We start from the raw sequence: 19,917 nt of genomic DNA, 5'->3' as shown, positions 1-19,917 counted from the left end.
CACGTTTGAGAGCTGGGTCCATCCCTGGGTGATGCTGGGCGTGCCACTTGACATCCTCGGGATCGGTTTCCTTCTGGGCAGAGTACCTACTTTATAGGATCGTTTCAGGATGAAATCGGTGGCAGGGTGATGAGAGTCCTGAAGCGCGTATGGCCCCTTCCTTGCTGTGGCAGCAGGATGTCAGCTTGCCGAGGCCAGTTAGTCTCTTGGCTGGAGTCTGCACTGTGGAGGGCGTTGGGCAGGAGCAGGCATCGGAGGCCAGAGAGAGCAGTGGAGGGCCAGGCAGGGGCCCCTTGCAGCTGCTGGCTTCTCCTCTTTTCACAGGTGCAAATGCCACGAGCCTGCTCTATGCATGCACTGGATGTGGTAAGATCGAAGGAGATGGAAAGACACTTTACTTTCAGTGGGAGAAGAGTCCTGCTCACCAACAAGGGTGGCCATCTTTGCAAACCTGGAATTTCTGATTCCACTGCCTCTCCTCCAGTGTGTTAGCCTGAATATGGCACGAGGGAAAGAGGAAGCCTAGGAGAGCCTAGGTGACTGGGCAGGGAAGGAGGGAAAGCTGCTGAGAAGGTGTGCACATCCTGCTTTCCTTCCCTGCCTACACCCTACCCCCACCCCTGCCGTACCTCCCTCTGCAGCCCTGCTCAGTAGGGGTGGTGGTCAGTCCTGATCCTAGAAATGCTAATGTTCAATCCCCAGCTTTCAAGAGGCAGTCACCGGGAGGCAGCAGTGGGGACCTGGCAGCCAGCAGCATGTGTGTCCTCTTTTATCATAAAAAGTAAGTTAGAGAACGACACCTGGCACACAGTGACCGCAGTGTCATTTATAACACGTAGAGACGAGACACTGTGAGTGAACGAGCGCGTGCTGCATGGTAACATGCCCACAGTAGGGAGCGGCTGGCTGTCGTGGAAACTTGAAAGAACTCTTTAAAATGTGATAAAATATTAAGAAGCCATAAATCTCATGAAATCTCAGTTTGTTTTATTTCTATCTTTCTGTACTTTTAAAATTGCCTACACTAAATGTGTATTACCCTTATCTTCACCAAAGCGTTTTTTAAAAAGGAAATGATTTAAGATAAGCAGGGTTATAGGAGGGTAATGAATAACGAAGGTCTGTTTGCAACTGTGTGACAGGTCTGGTGCTGGCTGGCAGTGGGCTCCCTGTTCATGTGTCCTTGAGAAAGTCAGAGCTCGGGGCTTTTGTCCCAGGTCCACGCATTCCCACTGCCTTTCTGGGCTTCAGTTTTCATCATCTCTAAAATGGGGATGATGGTACCTGCTCTTTTCCTATCCTGCTGGGCGAGATTTACAGATCAGCTTCTAAAGTGCTGTATCAACTGTAGTGATTGGTCCAGACGCAAAGTGGTATTACTCCCAACACGTCGAACAAAGAAAATTCTGCTAAGGCTTGGGTTCTGCGGGGCTAAGCACAGCACCACTTCACGGTCACTCCTATATACTTGCCTGGCTTTTCCCAGCTGGGCTTGGGACTGCACCTGTCCTCAGATTATATAAGGAGAGGGGCATCTGGAGCCCCACGTGGGCTGTACCTATGGGGCTGCTTGGTAATTGAGTGTGCTGCTCTTCTTGGAGGCTGCCTGCAGCCCAGAAGCCCACTAGATAAGCATCTCCAGTGGGCCCCAGACATTGCTGTCAGCTCTGAATGCAGTCCAGGCTCGCTTTCCAGGGCCACAGACTGCCTGTGTGGGTCAGGGAGGCAGGGGCTCAGCCCCAGCAGTGGGGAGTTTGGGAGGTTGAAGTATGAGACACTTTCCAGGATTCCTCCTTCAGGGAAGGGAGGAGTGGAGACATCCCCTCCTGTCCTAGCGTCCCGTTCCCAACCCTCACTCCTTCTTTGTATCCTCTTGTTTAGGCCTTCTGATGTACTAGTCTGTAGTGTGTCTCACCTCCCAGTGGGGCTTGGTCTCCTTCAGAGCAGAGCCCGTGCCCCTCACCAGTGGTGTGTGAGTTGAAGTGAATGGATGCTTCCTTTCCCCTCATGGTAGTCCATCTGATCTGCCCAGTTCCTCCTGAATTTTTTCTATTTTGACTGATTAACATTTGATGCCTTTATTCCCCTCTATAATAGATTCATAAGCTAATTACCACTGCCTCGGGACAAACGTCAGATTTCACCCAGAAAGTTGGCCATGAGAGTACCCCCCGGTTCTGCCCATTTTTGCCTCTCCTTTGCAATTGCCTGTACAACCAAAGACCATTCTTTGGAACATCTTCAATTGTGGCAAGGCCTTATCTCTGAGGGCACATTTCATGCTTTCAAACAACCAACATCCATTCTCAGCCGAGTCTGGTGACTAAAGGAGGTTGGCAGGCCTTGATAATATTGTTTGGGGTTGAAAATAAAGTGTGTTCTATGAAGTGTTATGACTGATTTTCTTGTGTGGCTCTGAAATTAGTTCTAAAAGGCCTCCCAAAATACTTAGAGCAGTGGTTAGTCTCAGAAACAGACCCGGGTGTCAGTCCCCTGAAGACCTGTGACGGCAGGCATGGAAGCCTGCGGTGCAGTAAGCCCTCTGGGTGATTCTGCTGGAGGCCAAAGTTGAGAATCAGGGCTCTGCAGAACAGGACCAATACCACCCTGGAGTTTAACTGAGGATCCGATGAGGCGGTCCAGGAAATGCACCTCTCCCCAGTGCTCCCTAAGTACTAGTTTCCTTTTCCTCCCACCGAAAACAAAAACCAGAAAACAAACCTTTTGATTTTAAGCTGCCTGCTTTGCAGTCGAGGTTCCCAGCCCTGGGTGCACATGGGCCTCACGTGGCAAGCTTTAAGGTCCCCAATGCCCCAGCTGCACCCCAGCCCTATTATATCAGACTCTGGGGGGAGGGGCACGACGCAGGCATCGGTCTTTAGGGCTCCTCTGGTGACTCAAGTGAGCAGCCAGGATTGAGAAGCACCAGTGTTGCCTCTGCTCTGATGCCATCCAGGCAGCTTTCAGCCCCTGGGTGTGGGGGCCCCGCCGTTCGCCCTGATCTCTGGGACCCGAAGCTGGTGTGCTCCTCCCTTTGGGCGGCCCTTGTGCAGCGGCCACAGAGCCTCACGGAAGAGTCACGAGACCCCCTCCCACATTTGACCTTCATTTCCCCCATTCACACCCTCCTGTGAATTGGCACCAGCTTAGAATTTCACCACCAACCCACAGACTGCTGGCTTAATTAGCTTCAGTCTCCCTCCCTATCTGCTGAATTCCTTTCTACTTGTAGGCCAGCTAACCTTACAGGGTTAACAGGCCTCGTGTTATGGCACTCTGGTCCTGCTCCTGCTGAAAGTCAGGGGAGAATAGCTAAAGAAAGAACCAGCCCCACTGGTGCAGCTGGAGACATCCTGGGGACCCCCTATACCGGGCCGTGCTTACCTGGAAGTCAGCAACCAGGATCATCTTGACCAAGAGCTGATAATGGTTCAGTTATCGACTTAAGCCAAGCCTGGAGCCCAGACACAGAAGTTAAGGAGTCCTGTGTAGGGTAACAAAGCTCTGGACACAGAGGTCTTTCCTGGCTGAGTTGTGGCATATACACACTGGAGCTTGAGGTCAGTTTTGCTTTCTCTTCCGAGTAGCTGCCTGGTCCTTAAGTGGTTGCCTCCCTTAGGATCAGATGTTTTAGAGTGTGAGTTTCCACCTTGGGGAGGGCAGGTGTAAACTTGTAGATATTAGCATGTCAAAGAAAAGGACAGAAATGTGCTCATCTGTAATATGGAGAGGAACATTCCTACCAGCTGGACCTGCAGCCTTGAGGGAGTCCCCTCGAGCGTACCCCCCCACCCTCACCCCAGCCCCCCAGTGATGAGGGCTGCATCCCTCAGGCCCACAGCACTGACCCCTTCTTCCTCCCCGACCCCATGCAAACTCAGAGAGTGCCTCAATCCTGCTGCTGAGATTCCAAGCTGAGTGGTGCTCACTTAAGGACAGAGAATCTTTACGTCACTGTGTCCTTTTCAAATCTTAACCTCCCCTTCTCCCACGGTGTCCGTGAGCACCCAATTTGTGGGCAAGTGTCTGACAGAGCACGCAGCACGTCAGAGGCGCACAGTCAACAGCAGCTTCCTTGCTGCCAGTGGGAAAATCTTTGATCTCGGACCCAGAAGAATTCAGTTGGAGACAATGTCTCTTATCAAGTTACAGGATCTCTCCAAATCTCAGCTTCTTCATCTATTAAGCGGGGATCCTAGTTCCTATCCCTCGGGGTTGTTATGAGAAGCAAATGAGATAGCACACACACACACACACACACACACACACACGGGAGAAAGTGGATTCTGACCCTCAAGCGATGGAAGGGTGGTGTTCCTTCTGGGATCAGCTGAAATCCTGTCTCCCTGGGTAGCTTTCCGTCACCTTGCTCCTACTGACTCGTTTCTTGTCTTAACCACATGCACTGTTTATTGTCCATGCGTAATTCCGTGGTTAATGGAGGTGTTTCAGGTTGTTGGCTCCCCAACCACACTGTCTACTCCCCTTAAGCCGGGGGCAGCATATCCGCCGTGCAGTTGCACGGGGCCCAGCATGGAGTTCAATAAATGCTTCTGGGTCTGCAAGGAGGATACCGTTAGCCAGGGCCCCATTTATGCCGTGTGTGCCGTACAACAAATACTGTGCACCCGGGACCACCCTGTGGTTGCAGGAGAGCCAACTAGAAAGACAGGAGTAGGCACTTTGTAGAATGAGCAATTTAGAGTAAGAAGTAAATTTGAGTCTTTTCTGATGATTTCAAAAACTTAAGATAAACCATGCTTTTATGAGAAACCAGAGAATTCTAAAGTGCCATGTCTAGAATTGCCCCCCCCCACCACCAATGCTGGTCTATTGCAGGTAGTTCTAGGACCTATCTAGGGAGAGAAAATAAAGTGCAAGTATTTTTGGAAATGAAGCCTCATTGACCTGAGAAGCTTCAGCAATTTAACACAAACTCGTCACAATCAACCCGACCCCCAGTGACACCTCTAGCCCTGGGACAACATTGATTTGGCGACGAAGAGCAGCTGTTAGGGCAAAACTCTGAATGCGACTGACTCTCAGATTTTTGCCAGATGTCATGACAGTTTTCCTCGGTGGAGAGCTTCCGAGTCCTTCCAGCCCTCGTACACTTGTCTCCTTTGATCCTGACCAATAAGACGTGAGTATCTCCCATTTTACACACAAGGATATCAGGGCACAGAGAATGTATTCTCTCACCCAAATCTGATGGTTAGCTTGTCCTGTGGCCAGCACATCAAAAACACCAGTCCTGGGCGCCTGGGTGGCTCAGTGGATTAAGCCTCTGCCTTCGGCTCAGGTCATGATCCCAGCGTCCTGGGATCAAGCCCCGCATTGGGCTCTCTGCTCAGCAGGGAGCCTGCTTCCCCCCTCTCTCTGCCTGCCTCTCTGCCTACTTGTGATCTGTCTGTCAAATAAATAAAAATCTTAAAAAAAAAAAAATCTTAAAAGAAAAACAAAAAAAAAACACCAGTCCTCCTGACTTCCAGCTTCCTCTTCTACTTGCAAAGAGGCCCGATCTGTGGTAAACGGCCGGAGGAAGCAGGCTGTGTGTGCATCAGTTAGGAAGGTCTTACCGTCACCCTTGGCGTTAACTATGCTTGTTCTTCAGTGTTGCTAATTAAATGAGAGTAGTGTTACACGTTTTTGTTCTTCCAGGAGTCCACGTTAGGCATCTCTAGGCTGTGTCAAGGTTAACTAGATAATCCAATTAAAGTCATGGTGGCCCCTGAGTGCCACTATAAAAACAAGGTAGCTAAAACGGAGCTCACGGCTTTTGAAGTAAGAGGCTGAGTGAGATTCTCAGTCTTTCTTTTTCTAAATGTTAAGATGTTGTGTTTTCTTTATTTCTTGCTAACACCTCTCTCCTGGGGTTAAGCAGTGGAAAGAATATTATTGGCCTAGGAAGAGATGCATTCTAGCCATCACTTGGTCACTGATTAGCTGGATTGTCCTGGGTGAGTAACTTAGCCTGGTCTGGCCTCAGTTTGCAGATCTGTGAAATGGGGGCAAGAGCAATGCCAGTCTTGCCCATCTTACATGCAGGCTGTGAAGATGAAATTAGACACGGAGCACCCATGTCAGAACCTCTCGGTGTCTGCCCACTGACCGCATGCTCTCCAAGGCAAGCAGGCATTGACTAGGTATTGACTTTGTGACCTTGGGCAAGTTAGACATCATGTCTGAGCCTCTGTTTCCACATGTGCGAACTGTGCCCTCAGCACCTACCATATTATCATTAGGATTATAATGTCATATATGTAAGGTCCTTGGTGCAGTGTTGAGGCACAAAAGTAGGTGGGAATGAACTTCTGCATGGTCAAGGAAATGTAGTAGGTGCCAGGTCTCGAATGCCATTGCCAGACAAAGCATTGACTCCAGCCTGCCTTTCCCCCGACCTGGCTCTTCCTCTCTGCCTTGTCTGTCCTTGCACTCCAAGCGAGGAGCAACAGCAAAGGGGAACTGTGCCTGCAGACATTGGCATTCATGTCGCAGCCTCTGCTGGGGATCCTTTCTACCCAGGATCGCTTCACCTAGGTGCTCTAATGACTGGTCATGTGCTGATGTGCTTTCATTGGGGAGCACAGGTTGGTGCTAGTGAATGGAATCCAGCATCTGGAAGATGCTGGCTCTCCCTTACCTGCTCTCATGACAGACAGGAGTGAAGTGTACAGTTTTGGTGTCCTGTCCCCTCCCAGCGTCCTTCCCTGTGCCCAGACGTCTGCAAGCTCCAACAGCTGCTTTTGCTCCAAGGTCAGAGGTCAGGATTCAAACACAAATGGGAGGGACTCCTGTACAAACTACTGTTACAGCTGGGGTGTGGGAGGCTCTGAGAGAGTGCAAATGGTGGGGTACTGGTCGGTACAGGGTGAGGGTTCTGAGAATGGATGTGGGGAGAGCAGAGGAGACAGAAGTTTGGGAAAGGAAACAGCAAGGGGAGAGGGGACAGGAAAAAATGATTTCACCCATTTCACAATTTTTCTGAAGGGTCTCCTTGCCCATCAACAGCCGCTGGATAGTCTTCCCACAATCTGAGTGTATGGTGTGTAATCCATCCAGGGAGTTGGAGGGCCCATTTTTTTTTTAAAAATGAAGCATGTTGTAAAGTGAAACAGTCCCTCTGCCCCGAACCTTGAGGGTTTTGAGAAGTATGTCAACATTCCGTGAATCCCCAAGTACTGATCTTTCGGTCAAATATTAGGCTGCAAAACCAAACAGAAGGAGAAGCCACGACTAACTTTGGAAATCTCAGAAGGGAGGACTGAGGCGGTGACCTGGAGCTGGTCGGAGGCGGCCTTGAGAACTGCATTGGACAGTTTATTGAAAAATAAATTTTAAAAAATGTTTATTAAACAAGAAATACAGGTTATTTATAGAAACATAAGAAAATACAGACAAGTACTAGAAAAAAATAATAATAACCCCCTCCCCCTTGCATCACTGATGAATAAAAAGCCTCATTCTGGGATCCACCCGCCTGGCGCAAAGCCACTTCCCCACTTACGTGCCCAAGGGCTGCAGGTGAATCACCTCTCCTCTGTGCCTGTTTTCTCATCTGTAAATCAGAGATAACTGTCATACTGCTTCTAAGGGCGGGTGTGAGAATATAGAAAGCTAATGCAGTGGTGCTTAAAACAGCTCCTGAAATACAGTAAACACTATATATGAATGGCTATAAGAATAATAGTTATTTTCATCTTACTCTATCTCTAGACCTTTTCTTATGTAATCTATAAGATGTCTTATGTAGAATACTTACGTTTCTATGAAAATAGGATATACCATACTCTTTAGTGAAATCATTTTTACTCGTGATCATTTTTTTCATGGACAGATTTGTTATTAATATTAGCTAAAATTCCTAGCTTACAGTTGGGATATACCTATGGTAAAGATTTTAAATAAATTATATCCAATCCTCATAATAATTCCAAGTTATTATATATATTATAAGTACTATTATGACCATTACACAGATGAGAAAAAACAGAGTCTGAGCAGTTCACGTAGCCGACGTGTTCAGAGCCAACGAGTGGAGAAGTTAGAATTTCAATCCAGGCAGGCTGGCTTTTGAACCTGCTTGTGTTAGGACTTAACAACATAGGCTTTATGAGAAGATTTAGAATTTCTCTAGAGTTTCCTGCAAGAGGCAGGTTTGGGTGTGTGTCGTCTTTCCTTCTGTCCTGCAAAGAGGAGGAAAGCAACCGTGAGACAGGCTGCTGACCTATGCTGGCAGGATGAGAGAAAACGTGTTCGCTCTCGCTCCTTTTTAACCCTCGTCAGCCATGCTGTGTGGGACAACAGACTGACAGATGTCTGGCTCGCTGTTTCTTCTTGGGCTTGGGCTCTAATGGCCTTTCTCGTTTTCACTGTGGTGATCACTCTCTGATACCAAATGGGATCTAAGGTCCAGTCCTGGGCTTCACGTTTCCTAAGTGCGTTTTATCCAGAAAGAGGGTCTGGAAGCAGTTTTTCAGCTCGTTTTCCAGGTCCTCTGATACAGCCTCCTGGGCCAGTGGCCACAGCCTCCTCACACTTCCCTCACCATCCTGGGGGCCTTGCCCCAGTCCTCTGGTAACCCAGGACCAAGAAACATAGCAGGCAATGCTAGCTGATGAGTCGGCAAGTCCGTGTTCTAAGCCCCCGCACGCGAAGCCCAGGTCTGGGCAACACAGGGGTGTGAGAGGAGGGAGGCAGTTCAGAGCACACACACACGCGAAGGCAGGCTGCTGACCTAGAGCAGAGGCCGCGTGTGCTGGATGACAGGTGGGGGCCGCATCAGCTCTGCGGGAGGGTCTGGCTGCACCACGGTCTGGGGTCCCGGGGATGTCTTGACTTGGCGCGTGAGAAGATGCCAGTGATGTTTCAGGAGCTGACCCCTCCCCTCTGCATTCAGGAGTAGCTCGGAGAGGAGAAAAGAGAAGTCCCGGGATGCCGCCAGGTGCCGGCGCAGCAAAGAGACAGAAGTCTTCTATGAGCTGGCCCACGAGCTGCCCCTGCCGCACAGCGTGAGCTCCCACCTGGACAAAGCCTCCATCATGCGGCTGGCCATCAGTTTCCTGCGCACCCACAAGCTCCTGTCCTCAGGTGAGCCCGGCAGTCTCCCCACCACTGGTGCCGGTGACAGTGGCCGCCCGACCAGCGCCTGCTTGCCTGCAGGAGGTTCCCCTGTGCTGCGGGCATGGGGAGGCCCCCTGGGAAGGGCTTTGCAGAACCTCCGTCCACGTGGAGGCCACCACTGGGGCTTTGTTCCCTCGTTCTGAACCCCTCCTTGCCATCAGTGACCTGTACAACAAATAGGGCCATGGGGTGCAGAGCAGGGACGGGACCAAGGGAGCGCATGGACACCCAGAAGCTGAGGAGGGCGGCCGGGGCTGGACAGGAGGCCCTTCCGCCAGCTTCCCCCTTGCCTGGCCACCTCCAGGCCCACGCGCCACTGCGGAGCGTGTCTCCAGGAAGCACTTGTCGTCTTCCAGCTACCTTCTCCAGAAGGGCAGCGGTGTGCCTGTGCGTCCTTTCCCCTCTTACTAGCCCGTGTGCCTGACAAAGCACGTGGCATCTCTCCTCTTGGTTTCCTCGTCTGCAAACAGGGGTTAAAAGTACTTACTGCATAGGGCATCTGTGAGAAGGAGAGGAGGCCAGGTCTGCGCCGCCCCTGACCCGGCCGCATTCCCTCACACTACAGAGTCCTTGGCGGGGAACAGCCTCCCCACAAAAACCTGCTAAAAATTCTCACCCTCCCTGGTATCACAGTGACTCAAGTTCACAAAACTTTTCTTTTTTTTTTTTTTTTTCCTATTTTTTTTCCTCCCTCAGAGTTCACAATCTTCAAAAAACCATTTCCTGTTAGTCCTGACCAGAAAGAAGCAGCCTGGGGAGTTTTCCAGTTTCAGATCCTATGTGACAGTCCCATCTGGTCTGTCAGTTTCATAAGGAAACTGGGCGGCCGGGAGCGCCTCTCCCATGTGGCAGGTGGCCGTGTCCCAGCCGGGGAGCCCGAGGGAGGCAGGCAGGCAGGCAAGGGAAGATTCTTTTGTGGTTGGTTTTGCTTTTCCTGAGTGAGCCTGGTGCCTTGGAGCTGGTCGGCTCTGCCATCCTGTTATGAAGTGGCTATTCTGGGAAAGAAACCCAGAGCAGAGGGAATCCAGCGTGAGGTGGGGAGGCCAGACCAGCGTGTGCTATTCTGGGCCCTGGAGCACAGGAAGGATATGGGGAAAGAAAGACCCACTGAGCTCCAAGGGTCGGAGGGCTAACTCTGCACTGCCAATGTAAAGAGTCTCAGAACAGAGCAGACCGGAGGGGGAGAACCAAGGGCAAAGACATGCTCTATAAATACTTCCAGAGAAACAATGCCAGGGAATGGCAGGTTTGTCATAGATGTGACTAAAGGAGGGAACAGTGGCCTGCAGGCACCATCAGAGGGCACATGTGTACCTCTCTCTTTAAAGAGGCTTCTCTTTCTGGACAGGTGAGGGCAGTGTCTGGTAGTGTGAGAATCGTCTTTGCATATACAAAGAGCCTGCAGTAGAGGAATTAAGGACTAGACAGAGACCCTTTCCCCACACTCAGAAACATCTCTTCAACTTCCCTGTTACGATACTTGCAATTCTCTTAGACAGAAATGCCTTTGGGTAAATCATTGCTTCCTTCCAGCCCAAGCCCCATATCCCCACCAACAGAGACCCCAAAAGGAATAATTTGTGCATCCGGGGACACCTCTGTGATTGAACTTGGACTTTTGGAACATTGGAGAAAGAGGACAAGTGGGGTACAAGTAGGTGAAGGTTGCTCAAAGTCACATGCTTAGCACGCGGTGAGTCTGCACCTGGAATACAAGTTCTTTCGAATCTGCGTCTGTGGGAAAGACGGCCGTGGGAGGGTGGGAGCATCCCGCAGACCTGGCCAGGCAAAGATGTTGATGAGGGCTTGGTGTGGAGGGCAGAGGAGGGTTCTTCCTTGGCAACAGGACCAAAGTGGAGCAGAGGCACCTGGGGGCCAGCCCGGATCAGTGGGGTACAGAGATGGTCCTCACACCTAGAGTGAGCTGTTTCCATCCTTTCTCTTGGTGTGCGTCGTTGATTTCCAAGCTCTCCCCCACACAATCATCCTTCTCAGTGGTTCCAAGGTTGGCTTGGAGATGGCTACAAATCAGAGGCTGGGTCCCCAGAGCATGTCTGCCTGCCTGTGTGCTGGCACGAGCCCCCCACATGCCAACCCCCCCCCCCGAGTGATAGGACCACAGAGAGACAGCACACACCCCTGCTCGGGTGCTATTGTAAGTCACGAGCACCAACTGCCTGCCCTCTGGCCTGGCTTGGCCCCAAACTGACCAGAGCCTCAGCATGTCCGCCCTGGTCCTCTCTGTCCTGAGGAGGGAAATGACGGAAAAGGATAAGAAGGGTCTACATTTGTCCCTCTGGTCCTGGTATCCTTGAGGGAGCCGTTCTCATAAAACACACATCATCTAGGGCAGGAGGAGGACACGGATGGCTTTTCAACACCCCCTTTCTCTGCCTTCTCTTCCGGTCCTGCTGCACATTCTTTAGACCAAGTGTGGAGATCATTTTCAAGAATTGTATGTGAGCTCGGGTCTTTACTTATTTTTCTGAAATCACATTTTGCTTTTTCAAAACAAGCAATCCAGTGGAAAGGAGTACAGGACTTATGGGCAGATAGACCCACCCTGGGGACTCAGTCTCATGGCTGTCTTTACAAGCTTGTGAGAATCTCTTCACTACCTCTGAGCTTTCCTTTCTCATCCGCACAAGAGTGATACCAGTCCTTCCCCTGAAGTGCTATTTGAGGATGGAGAGAAGTGGCGAGAAAAGTCCTTATCCTCTTGCCTGCCACATCTGAGGCTCTCTGTAAGTGACAGCTTAGAAATAAAGGTTATGATGAATAAGCAGATTGATTTATACTAAGTATAGGCTTCTGGAGAAATGATGTCAGCGGGAACCCAGTGGAAACCCACACTCGCACTGTCCTGTTACCCACCGTCAGCTGGGCCTATCGAAATGCGGAGTAGTCAAGTTTTTCCAAGTCAAAACAAACCACAGATTCCTCACGGAAGCATTTCTAACAAAGGTGAGCACCAGGGTTGGCTCACTGTAAAATAGGAAATAGTTGGTTGCATACCTCAGAGTTCAAAAGGCTAAAAAAGACCAGGTTTTGCTTTAGAAAAGTTTCTTCTTTACTTAGTAACACGCTTCCCTTTGATTTTCACAGTAGGCTGTTCTGTGTGGGAATGTGGGAGAGGAAATCTCAGCGCTGAGAAATCCAAGCTGGGAGTCGGGGCGGCCGACTAAGATTCGTATCACAGGAAGCAAACTGAAACAATGGCTTTATGATATTAGCTTCCACGCTGGGCCGAGAACAGAACACACTCTGACGGGAACATCGGTGGAAATACCACTTGATTGTCTTAAATCCTCTTTCAAGATGAGCCCCACAAGCCACAACCAAATGAGGATCACTTCTGCACTCAGAGGGTCTGAGACAGCAGGAAATACACAAAATGCGTTTTTCACGATAAAATTGATTTTTGGCTTCCCCACACTCAGATATGGGGAAATCAAATTGATTTTACACGATTGCCAGAGGTCCTCGTATAGCAAGTTTTCGAAGGAAAAATGTCAGCTTTATTATTGATGCATTGGCATGAATGAATCGATCCATTCACGCTTTGCCCCACTCACCTTCCAAATCACGGCCTTTTTCGGTGCTGTTTGGAGAGGAGCTGAGAGGCAGAGTCGTGCCAGGATGTTAACGGCTGAAAGCAGCTAATGACAATCTCTTCCAGAGATACTGACCCTGATCAGATCAATCCCTTAATTTAAACCAAAAACGTCTGGTCAGTCAGCCGGTGTTTGCTGACCCCAGCCCTGTGCTACATCTTATAAAGGAAGGGTACACGGAGAGGTTAAGATAGGATAATAAGTTATGTAAAGAACAAAGGAATGAATCTCTAATGGTGGGACTTTCCAGGCCCTTGGGGAGGCCAGCAAGAGCAGGTAGAACACAGTGCCTTCTGCCAAAGATGGGAGGGTCACCCCAGCCTACTACCGGGTAATGGTAGTGGGGGGTCTGCAGGGAAAGCTGGAGTGAGGAGTCCGTTTCAAAAAGAAAGCCTCTGTGATGATAATTAAGTGGCGACTGAACCAGGAGAATCACATCAACACGGTTTTAAGAATTATCAGAGAACTTGTCAGAGGGGGAGACAAAGAGGGAGGAAGGTCGGTCTGCCGGAATAAGGTCCAATCCGGACCAGCAGGGCCTTCACACAGTCTGGTCTCCGAGACCTGGTCCGGAGCGTCTCCTCGGCCGCCCCACTGCCCTGCCCGCTCACCCCAGACGCCCGGCTCCTGCTGCCCGTGGGGTCCCGCCCCGCATGGGTGGTGCCGCCTGAAGGAAATGAGCACTGCTCCGGAAAAAGTGCTCCGAAACCCCAGCCCGCGCATATCCTGGCTGTGGGGAGTCGTCATCAAAGCCTGTTTACTGGGGCTATTGTTAGCATTAAAGAATCTTGTTGTGCTCCCCAGGCCGAGCATACTTGGTCTTAGCACAGTGCCTCTGATTCTGACGGCCCGCCCCTCTTCTAGGGGGCCGGACCCTGACGGGACCTGGGAAGCAAGTAACTGAGACCTAGAGCCCACAGCGATTTGGAGACCCCACTGGAGGCTTCTCGAGCATCTACTGTGGGCTCCTCTCTATTTAGCACCACAGGTTTCTTCTGGATTGTTGTGTAAGCTTATGGTGGTCTAGCCTTGTCTTCCCCACTGGTCTGTAGATTCCTTGAGCAAAAAGATGGCTCTTATACCCTTCCGTATCCCTGATTCTCCCTAGGGTGGGGCTGAGCACACAGGGACACTTGTTGACAGATGGCCCGACTGATGTCCTACTTTGTGCCCGGCGCAGGGCAGACACGTAGTCGGGGTATGGTAATGGTGTAGTGAGTAGGTGAGCTTTCTAGGTGCCTGACACTGAGCTGGAGACTAATGATGCTGTAGGGAAGACCGAATGCTCCCCAGAAAGAGCAGGAGAGGAGCAGAGGAGGATAGGCACGCACCCCTGGCCGCTAGGGTGAGGATCTGCCTCCGGCCCTGCCGTTTTCACCCTCAGCCCCAAGCTGACTGTGAGCTGGCCAGGAACCTTCAGCGTCCCCCAGGAGGAAAAGCAGGTGCTGCGGGAGCAAATAGTTCCATAGAGGAAAGAGACCAGGTTGTCCCAGGGGTTCCCCGGGGCCAGACTGCTGGCTTCCTGGTCTTCTAGCCATTGTGACTTCAGTTCCAAGATGTTCTGTTTCCATTTGTGGTCCCTGAGCACCGCTCTCCCTTCCTCCCAGAGACCCGCTGGCCAGTTGCTCTTGCCAATTCGCCACCTCCTGGAAGCAAGTGTACTGGGCATGGATGGAAACCAGTTTGGCTGGGTTGGAACTGTTAAAAACAGGAAATTTTAAGCAGAACTATTTTCTCTGGGCCTAGTTAACCCAAATAGGGCTGTCTTGGGATTATACCAAATTTTGAGGTCAGTGTTGCCACTGAGATCAAAGAAATTGAAGAGAAAAAAAAAATCTTCTCAATAGGGCAGAACTCACAGGGCTGGCTCTTGCTGTCTAGAGAAGGTGGTCACCTGTCTGGTGTGATTTGATGGTGCTGGAAACCTCTCCTCACCCATCCCCAAAGTAGGTCACCCTCTACCAAAACAATTGGATTTTCTCAGCATTAAGGGTCACTCGTAGGACCTTGAGTTATGGCAGTGATTCTCAATCTGTGGTCCTAGCAGCATCCTCATCACCTGAGAACTTGTTAGAAAAGCAGATTCTCAGCCCACATCTGAGACCTGCTGAATCAGGGACTCTGGGGAAGGGTTCATCCCAGGCCAGCTTCTTGAGTGTGTGACCTGTGCAGTCCCACAGGGCTCCACACTCAGAAGAGCCCTGGACATGGTTAAAATTTTCAACAAGAGGCCCCACATTTCCCTGCTGGGCCCATGAGTTATGCAGTAGCCCCAGGCCCCAAAATCCTTGCTTTAGCGAGCCCCACAGGGGATGGTGGTACACGCTCAACCGTGAAAGCACTGAGTTACATCACCTACATCCTAAAGCCCCTATTTAAATATGGCCATTAGCTGAAGCACCAACATTGGCAGCGGCCACACCGCCACCTAGAACTTGGGCTCGTCATCAGTTCAGCTGACTAGTTAGTTGGCAGAAACCCTGAGCAGGGATCAAGTGTGGGGATGTGTGTGGCATAAGGCCATCCCCAGATGGTCTCCCTTCCCAGAAGCTAGCTAGGGTGTGAAGAGGAAAGAATTTCCCTCCTTTGTTCCACCATTTTAGCAAAACGGAAAGGAAGTCACCAGGATACTACTCTCTGTAGCCCAACTCTTGGCTCTAAAGGCAAGCCCATCCCTGGATGGGCCCGCTCTGTTCTTCTGTGACTCTGGCACATTTGCTGATCCTATGTCCTGAGGGTGACTGGTCCCCAGTGGTACCACTGAAGCCCTTTGGTAGAGACCTCTCCTAATTTGGATTTGCTCTTCTTGAGGAATAACAGCATATAGCCCAGAGCTTAAATTTAGGGGCTCAAGGGAAAAGAGAACCAAATAAACCCGGTGCCCTCGCAGAGAGTCCCTTGGACCTCATTTCACCATATCCATGCATTTTTTTTCCAAGTGGCCCAGAAATCTAATTGTAGTTTACATTCCCTAGAACAGTTTCAGGTTGGAAGATGCCTTTTAGTTAAGTAAATATTAACTTTTATAACAGACAAATTACTCTCTGTTTCCCTTGTTCTATGAGTTAAATGAGGTCTGCTTGGCATGATGTTTGTACTGGAGGAATGCAAATTTTTAAAGTAAAGGTATGTTTGGAGTTAAATAATATGGTGGAGACAACAGCCAAGGGCCTGGGGCCTGAGCACTTTGTTTGGGACAAGAGCTGAGTCTACATTTGATCTGCTCTGGGGCAGCCGGCAGAAGTGTACTTGGCAGACTAGGGCTACTCACAGTGGTTGGTTAGGGGTGGGTGCTTCCCCAGATGGCCCCCAGCAAATGCTTCTCCAGCCTGCCATGAGCGCGGTGGCCCCCCCATGTGGTTCTTGCCCCTCTGGTCTTCACTGTCTCTCTGCAAACCATCAGCATGCCTTTGCCAGGTGATTCTCCGCAAAGCAGTGCTCTGAGATGCCGCTGCTCCGGAACGCCGTACCACCTCAACAGCCTGGTTACTGAGTCTGGGGAATGGAGCTCCCCTTTGGCCAGATGGAGGGGGTGGGGGGGGGTCTCCTTATTCCCTGGGGAGGGATTTTGCTCCAGGCTCTAGCACCTCCATGTCTGCCCGGTGTCTGCCCAGCCCAGCCTGGCCCAGAAAGTTCTTTGGCTTCGCAGAGTGAGTGCCTGTCATTTATGAGCCTCTTCAAATGCCCTTTTGTGGAGCAGGTGTCTCTGGCCACGTCAGAGGGACCCCCTCTTCCTCTGAGCCCGTGAGCACTTACTGTCTCCCCTCCTCTTCGGTCACCAGCAGCTCTGCTGCTCCCGAGTCTTAAACTTAGATTTGGGCCTGTGTGTGCTGCACATCCCCTGTCTAGGCTCTCAGCACCTTTAAGGCAGCAACGGTGTCCTAGAGGGAGCAGAGGGGAAGAAAAACCACCATGATGTAGTATTTGGGGCATTTTAAATACTTATTTAATCTTTATGACTCAAAAAGTTGGAAATTATTTCCATTTGGGCTAATGAGGAAACTGGTGTTCAAAGAGGTCAATGGCCAAAGGCGTAGCCAATTAAGAGGAATAGAACCTTGTCTATTTGACTCCAAAGCCCATAAATGGTTAGGAGTGTATCTGCTGGATTCAGCAGCCGGAGCCCGCGAACCAGTCTTTACAGCCTCAGGCAAAGGACCAACTGTGTGTCTCTAAGCCTCGTCTATGAGACGAGACAAAGAATAGCACCTACCTCACAGGCACCGTAGAGATCATATACTGGCTTCAGGGCGGTACCTGACGTGCAGTCGTTGCTCAGTGTATATGAGAGGTGAAGACTATGGTTCCTCATACTACTGTGACTGCCGTCACAGCCATAACCTCTAGTCCCAGCAGTATGCCACCACGACAGCCTCACTGCCTGCAAAGCCCCTTCAGGGTGTCCTCTGTGTCGTGGTGCTTATCAGGTATCCACCGCTTGGGCATGCACCAGACACTTAGACTGCCAGTGTGCATTTCCGGAAAAGTCCACGTAATGCCTTTGACGTGTCTCTGGCAGAGGGTCTCCTGCCAGTCACATCTGTCTTAGTCCCACATTCCTGTAAGCCATCCGACCCCCCTCTCTTTCCAGTTTGCTCTGAAAGTGAGTCTGAGCCTGAAGCTAACCAACAGATGGACAACTTGTACCTGAAAGCCCTGGAGGGTTTCATTGCCGTCGTGACCCAAGATGGCGACATGATCTTTCTGTCGGAAAACATCAGCAAGTTCATGGGACTCACACAGGTGACATCCTCCTCTGGCTCTTTCAGAAAGGGAAAATGTTTCCATTTGGGGGTAAAAATGAGTGGAGGGTTCTGGTCACATTCCTCCTGACCTCTCCCTGCCTGTGCCCACCCTGTTTCTCTCTGACCTCAGGCTACAAGCCTCAGGAATGCAGTCCCAGCCTCTGGTGTTGGGGCAGGCCTTGCTGGTGGACAGCTCTGCCAGCTTGATTAACAAAGCAGCCCTTGGGAATCAAGTCTCTGTCAGCAGCAGCGGTCCTTTGTTCGGTCTGCATGTCTGTAGACAGCTCTGGGTTGGGATGCAAAAGACCTGCTTCAGTCTGCTCCCTGTCTCCCAGCCTGGAAGGTGGCTCAGCTGCCTCCTGGAGACTTCTGCAGCAGTGGGAAGAATGAAGCCCAACCTTGTTTTTGGAACAGGTGGAGCTCACAGGACACAGTATCTTTGACTTCACTCATCCCTGTGACCATGAAGAGATTCGTGAGAACCTGAGTCTCAAAAGTGGTAAAGTATTCTTGCTGTGTGTTTCCTTCCTTCTTACACCACCTGGGAGGGGATCTGCATTCCCTTTGTCTATAAATATAGGACTGATGATCCAGGTCCTCATGATCCAGAAAATAACTGGCGTCCGTAAAAGATCCAGCAGAGCTTGTGGCATGAGATGGAAGGCCCCGGAAGGACTTGTACTCAGAACTGACTCCAGCTGGCCCTTCCTGCCCGATGCCATGCGAGGAAGGCAGTCTTCTGGGTTAGGTCTTAACACCTGAGAGGCCAGCGTCTCTGCCAAATGGCATCACCCAAACCAGTATACTCATCTGTGCCCAAATGTTCATGAAACTGATTGCTCTTGTCTATCATTGTGTAAAAAACCACCCAAAACATGGTGGCTTAAACGATCATTTTATTACCCATCATGATTCTGTGGGTTCTGTGGGCGGTTCTCTTGTTCCAAGTGATATTAGCAAGGCTGCCATTGTCTGGGGACCGTACGAAGTGGAATGACAGTGATGGCTCCCCAGCACCTCTGGGACCTTGCGGCCCATAGCTGGAGGCTGGGACTCTGCTACTGGTGGGGCTGGATCTCCCTCTCACTCCATGGAGTCCCAGAGCCCCTCCCTCTCCAGACCTCTGACCTGTCCGCTCAGGGCTCCCAAAGTGCAAAAGTAGAGGCTGCCAGACTTTCCGAAGGCTGAGTCCTGGGACTTGCCCAGCGTCCCTCTGCCTCTTTCTGTTGTTAAGAGGGAGTTATAAGCCAGTGCCTGCTCAGAGTAGGAGGGAAGTACACAAGGTGATGATTATCAGGAGGCACATGTGACTCACTGGGGACACCTTTGGAACCTAGGTACCCTGGAGCCAAGGAATGAATCTGGTCCCCTGGTGATAACACCCATAGCAGGATAAGCCCCACAACTGGTGATAAGCCCCACAACAGTTTTTGATGGAGAAGAGATTGACGGGATCTCATATACTATACCCTACCTATTGCGGGGGGCCGGGGGTGCGTGGGGGGTATCCAGCAGATGATCGTGGATGGGAGGGCCACATAAGCAGAAAGCACTTTGCAGTGACCGTTGGAGCTGTTGGATCTATCTCTTGTCTCTGGGGACCTTCAGGCAAATGCACGGATGAGGATATTGTCGAGTGGACTGAGGCTTTGAGAGGAAGGGGGACTCAGTGACCTTCGTGGTCCCTTCTGAACCGGAGAGTCCAGCATGGTCCTGAGCACATCACGCCCGTGTCTGTCCCTCTCCTTTACCATCTCTCACCTATTGCTACTGGGGGGCACGTGCTTGTCCGGTCTGAATGGCGGAGGCCACGGCACCAAGCCCGCAAGGCCCAGCTTTTGTTCGCACACACGCTGCTGAATACAGGTGCTTCCAGCCTTGGGACAGACTGAACTCACAAAGAGCAGCATGACAGCCCCGCCCCCCCGGAGCTCTCACACAGCCCCTCTGCTCTCCTGCCTCGAGACTATCCTAGAGTATAGTCCACGGGGCTGTTCATGGCTTCTCTGCGCTTCCAAGAAATCTCATCTCTTGTGTGAGGCAGGGGTCCTCAGACTTTCCGCATCTCTTTCTAAAGCATGTGCTGGAAGTCTGCAAAAATCAGAAAGTCTCTTCTGTACTCCAGAAATTCTTCGGCCCTTTGGCTCTCAGTCTGAGTTCAGCCACTGTCCCAGTCTCAGTCCGAACATGAGACCTGAACCAGGTCACTGTGTTGCCCTGTTCCTCAGAACCTCTCCTTTTAGATGAATGGTATTGGACCAGGCAAAGTCTAGGACCTTCCAGCTCTCAAGTTCTATGATTCATAGCCCGATTCTACTATATTTATCTGAGTAGAATGTTAGGTCTCTCAGTCCATGTGTCAAGGACTCGGGATCAAACTCCATGAATCAGCCAACCCTTATTGAAGGCACCGGCCTGAGTGGACTCGTGATCTG

At 50.9% G+C, this 19,917-nt stretch overlaps 1 protein-coding gene across 1 annotated transcript in view; it reads left to right on the top strand.

Moving 5' to 3' along the window:
* The window catches only part of EPAS1 (endothelial PAS domain protein 1), an 82,588-nt gene that overhangs the window by 37,920 nt on the left and 24,751 nt on the right, over positions 1-19,917 (top strand). Inside the window, exons 2-4 of the mRNA XM_080814302.1 lie at positions 8,900-9,090; positions 17,329-17,480; positions 17,897-17,981. Coding sequence (XP_080670428.1) covers positions 8,900-9,090; positions 17,329-17,480; positions 17,897-17,981 — 428 coding nt within the window. The remainder of the gene's footprint in view (positions 1-8,899; positions 9,091-17,328; positions 17,481-17,896; positions 17,982-19,917) is intronic.

Source organism: Martes martes (assembly GCF_963455335.1).
Source record: "Martes martes genome assembly, chromosome: 9".
Classification (NCBI taxonomy): domain Eukaryota; kingdom Metazoa; phylum Chordata; class Mammalia; order Carnivora; family Mustelidae; genus Martes; species Martes martes.
The sequence above is the reverse complement of the archived record's forward strand: the minus strand, read 5'-3'. Positions and strand labels throughout refer to the sequence as shown.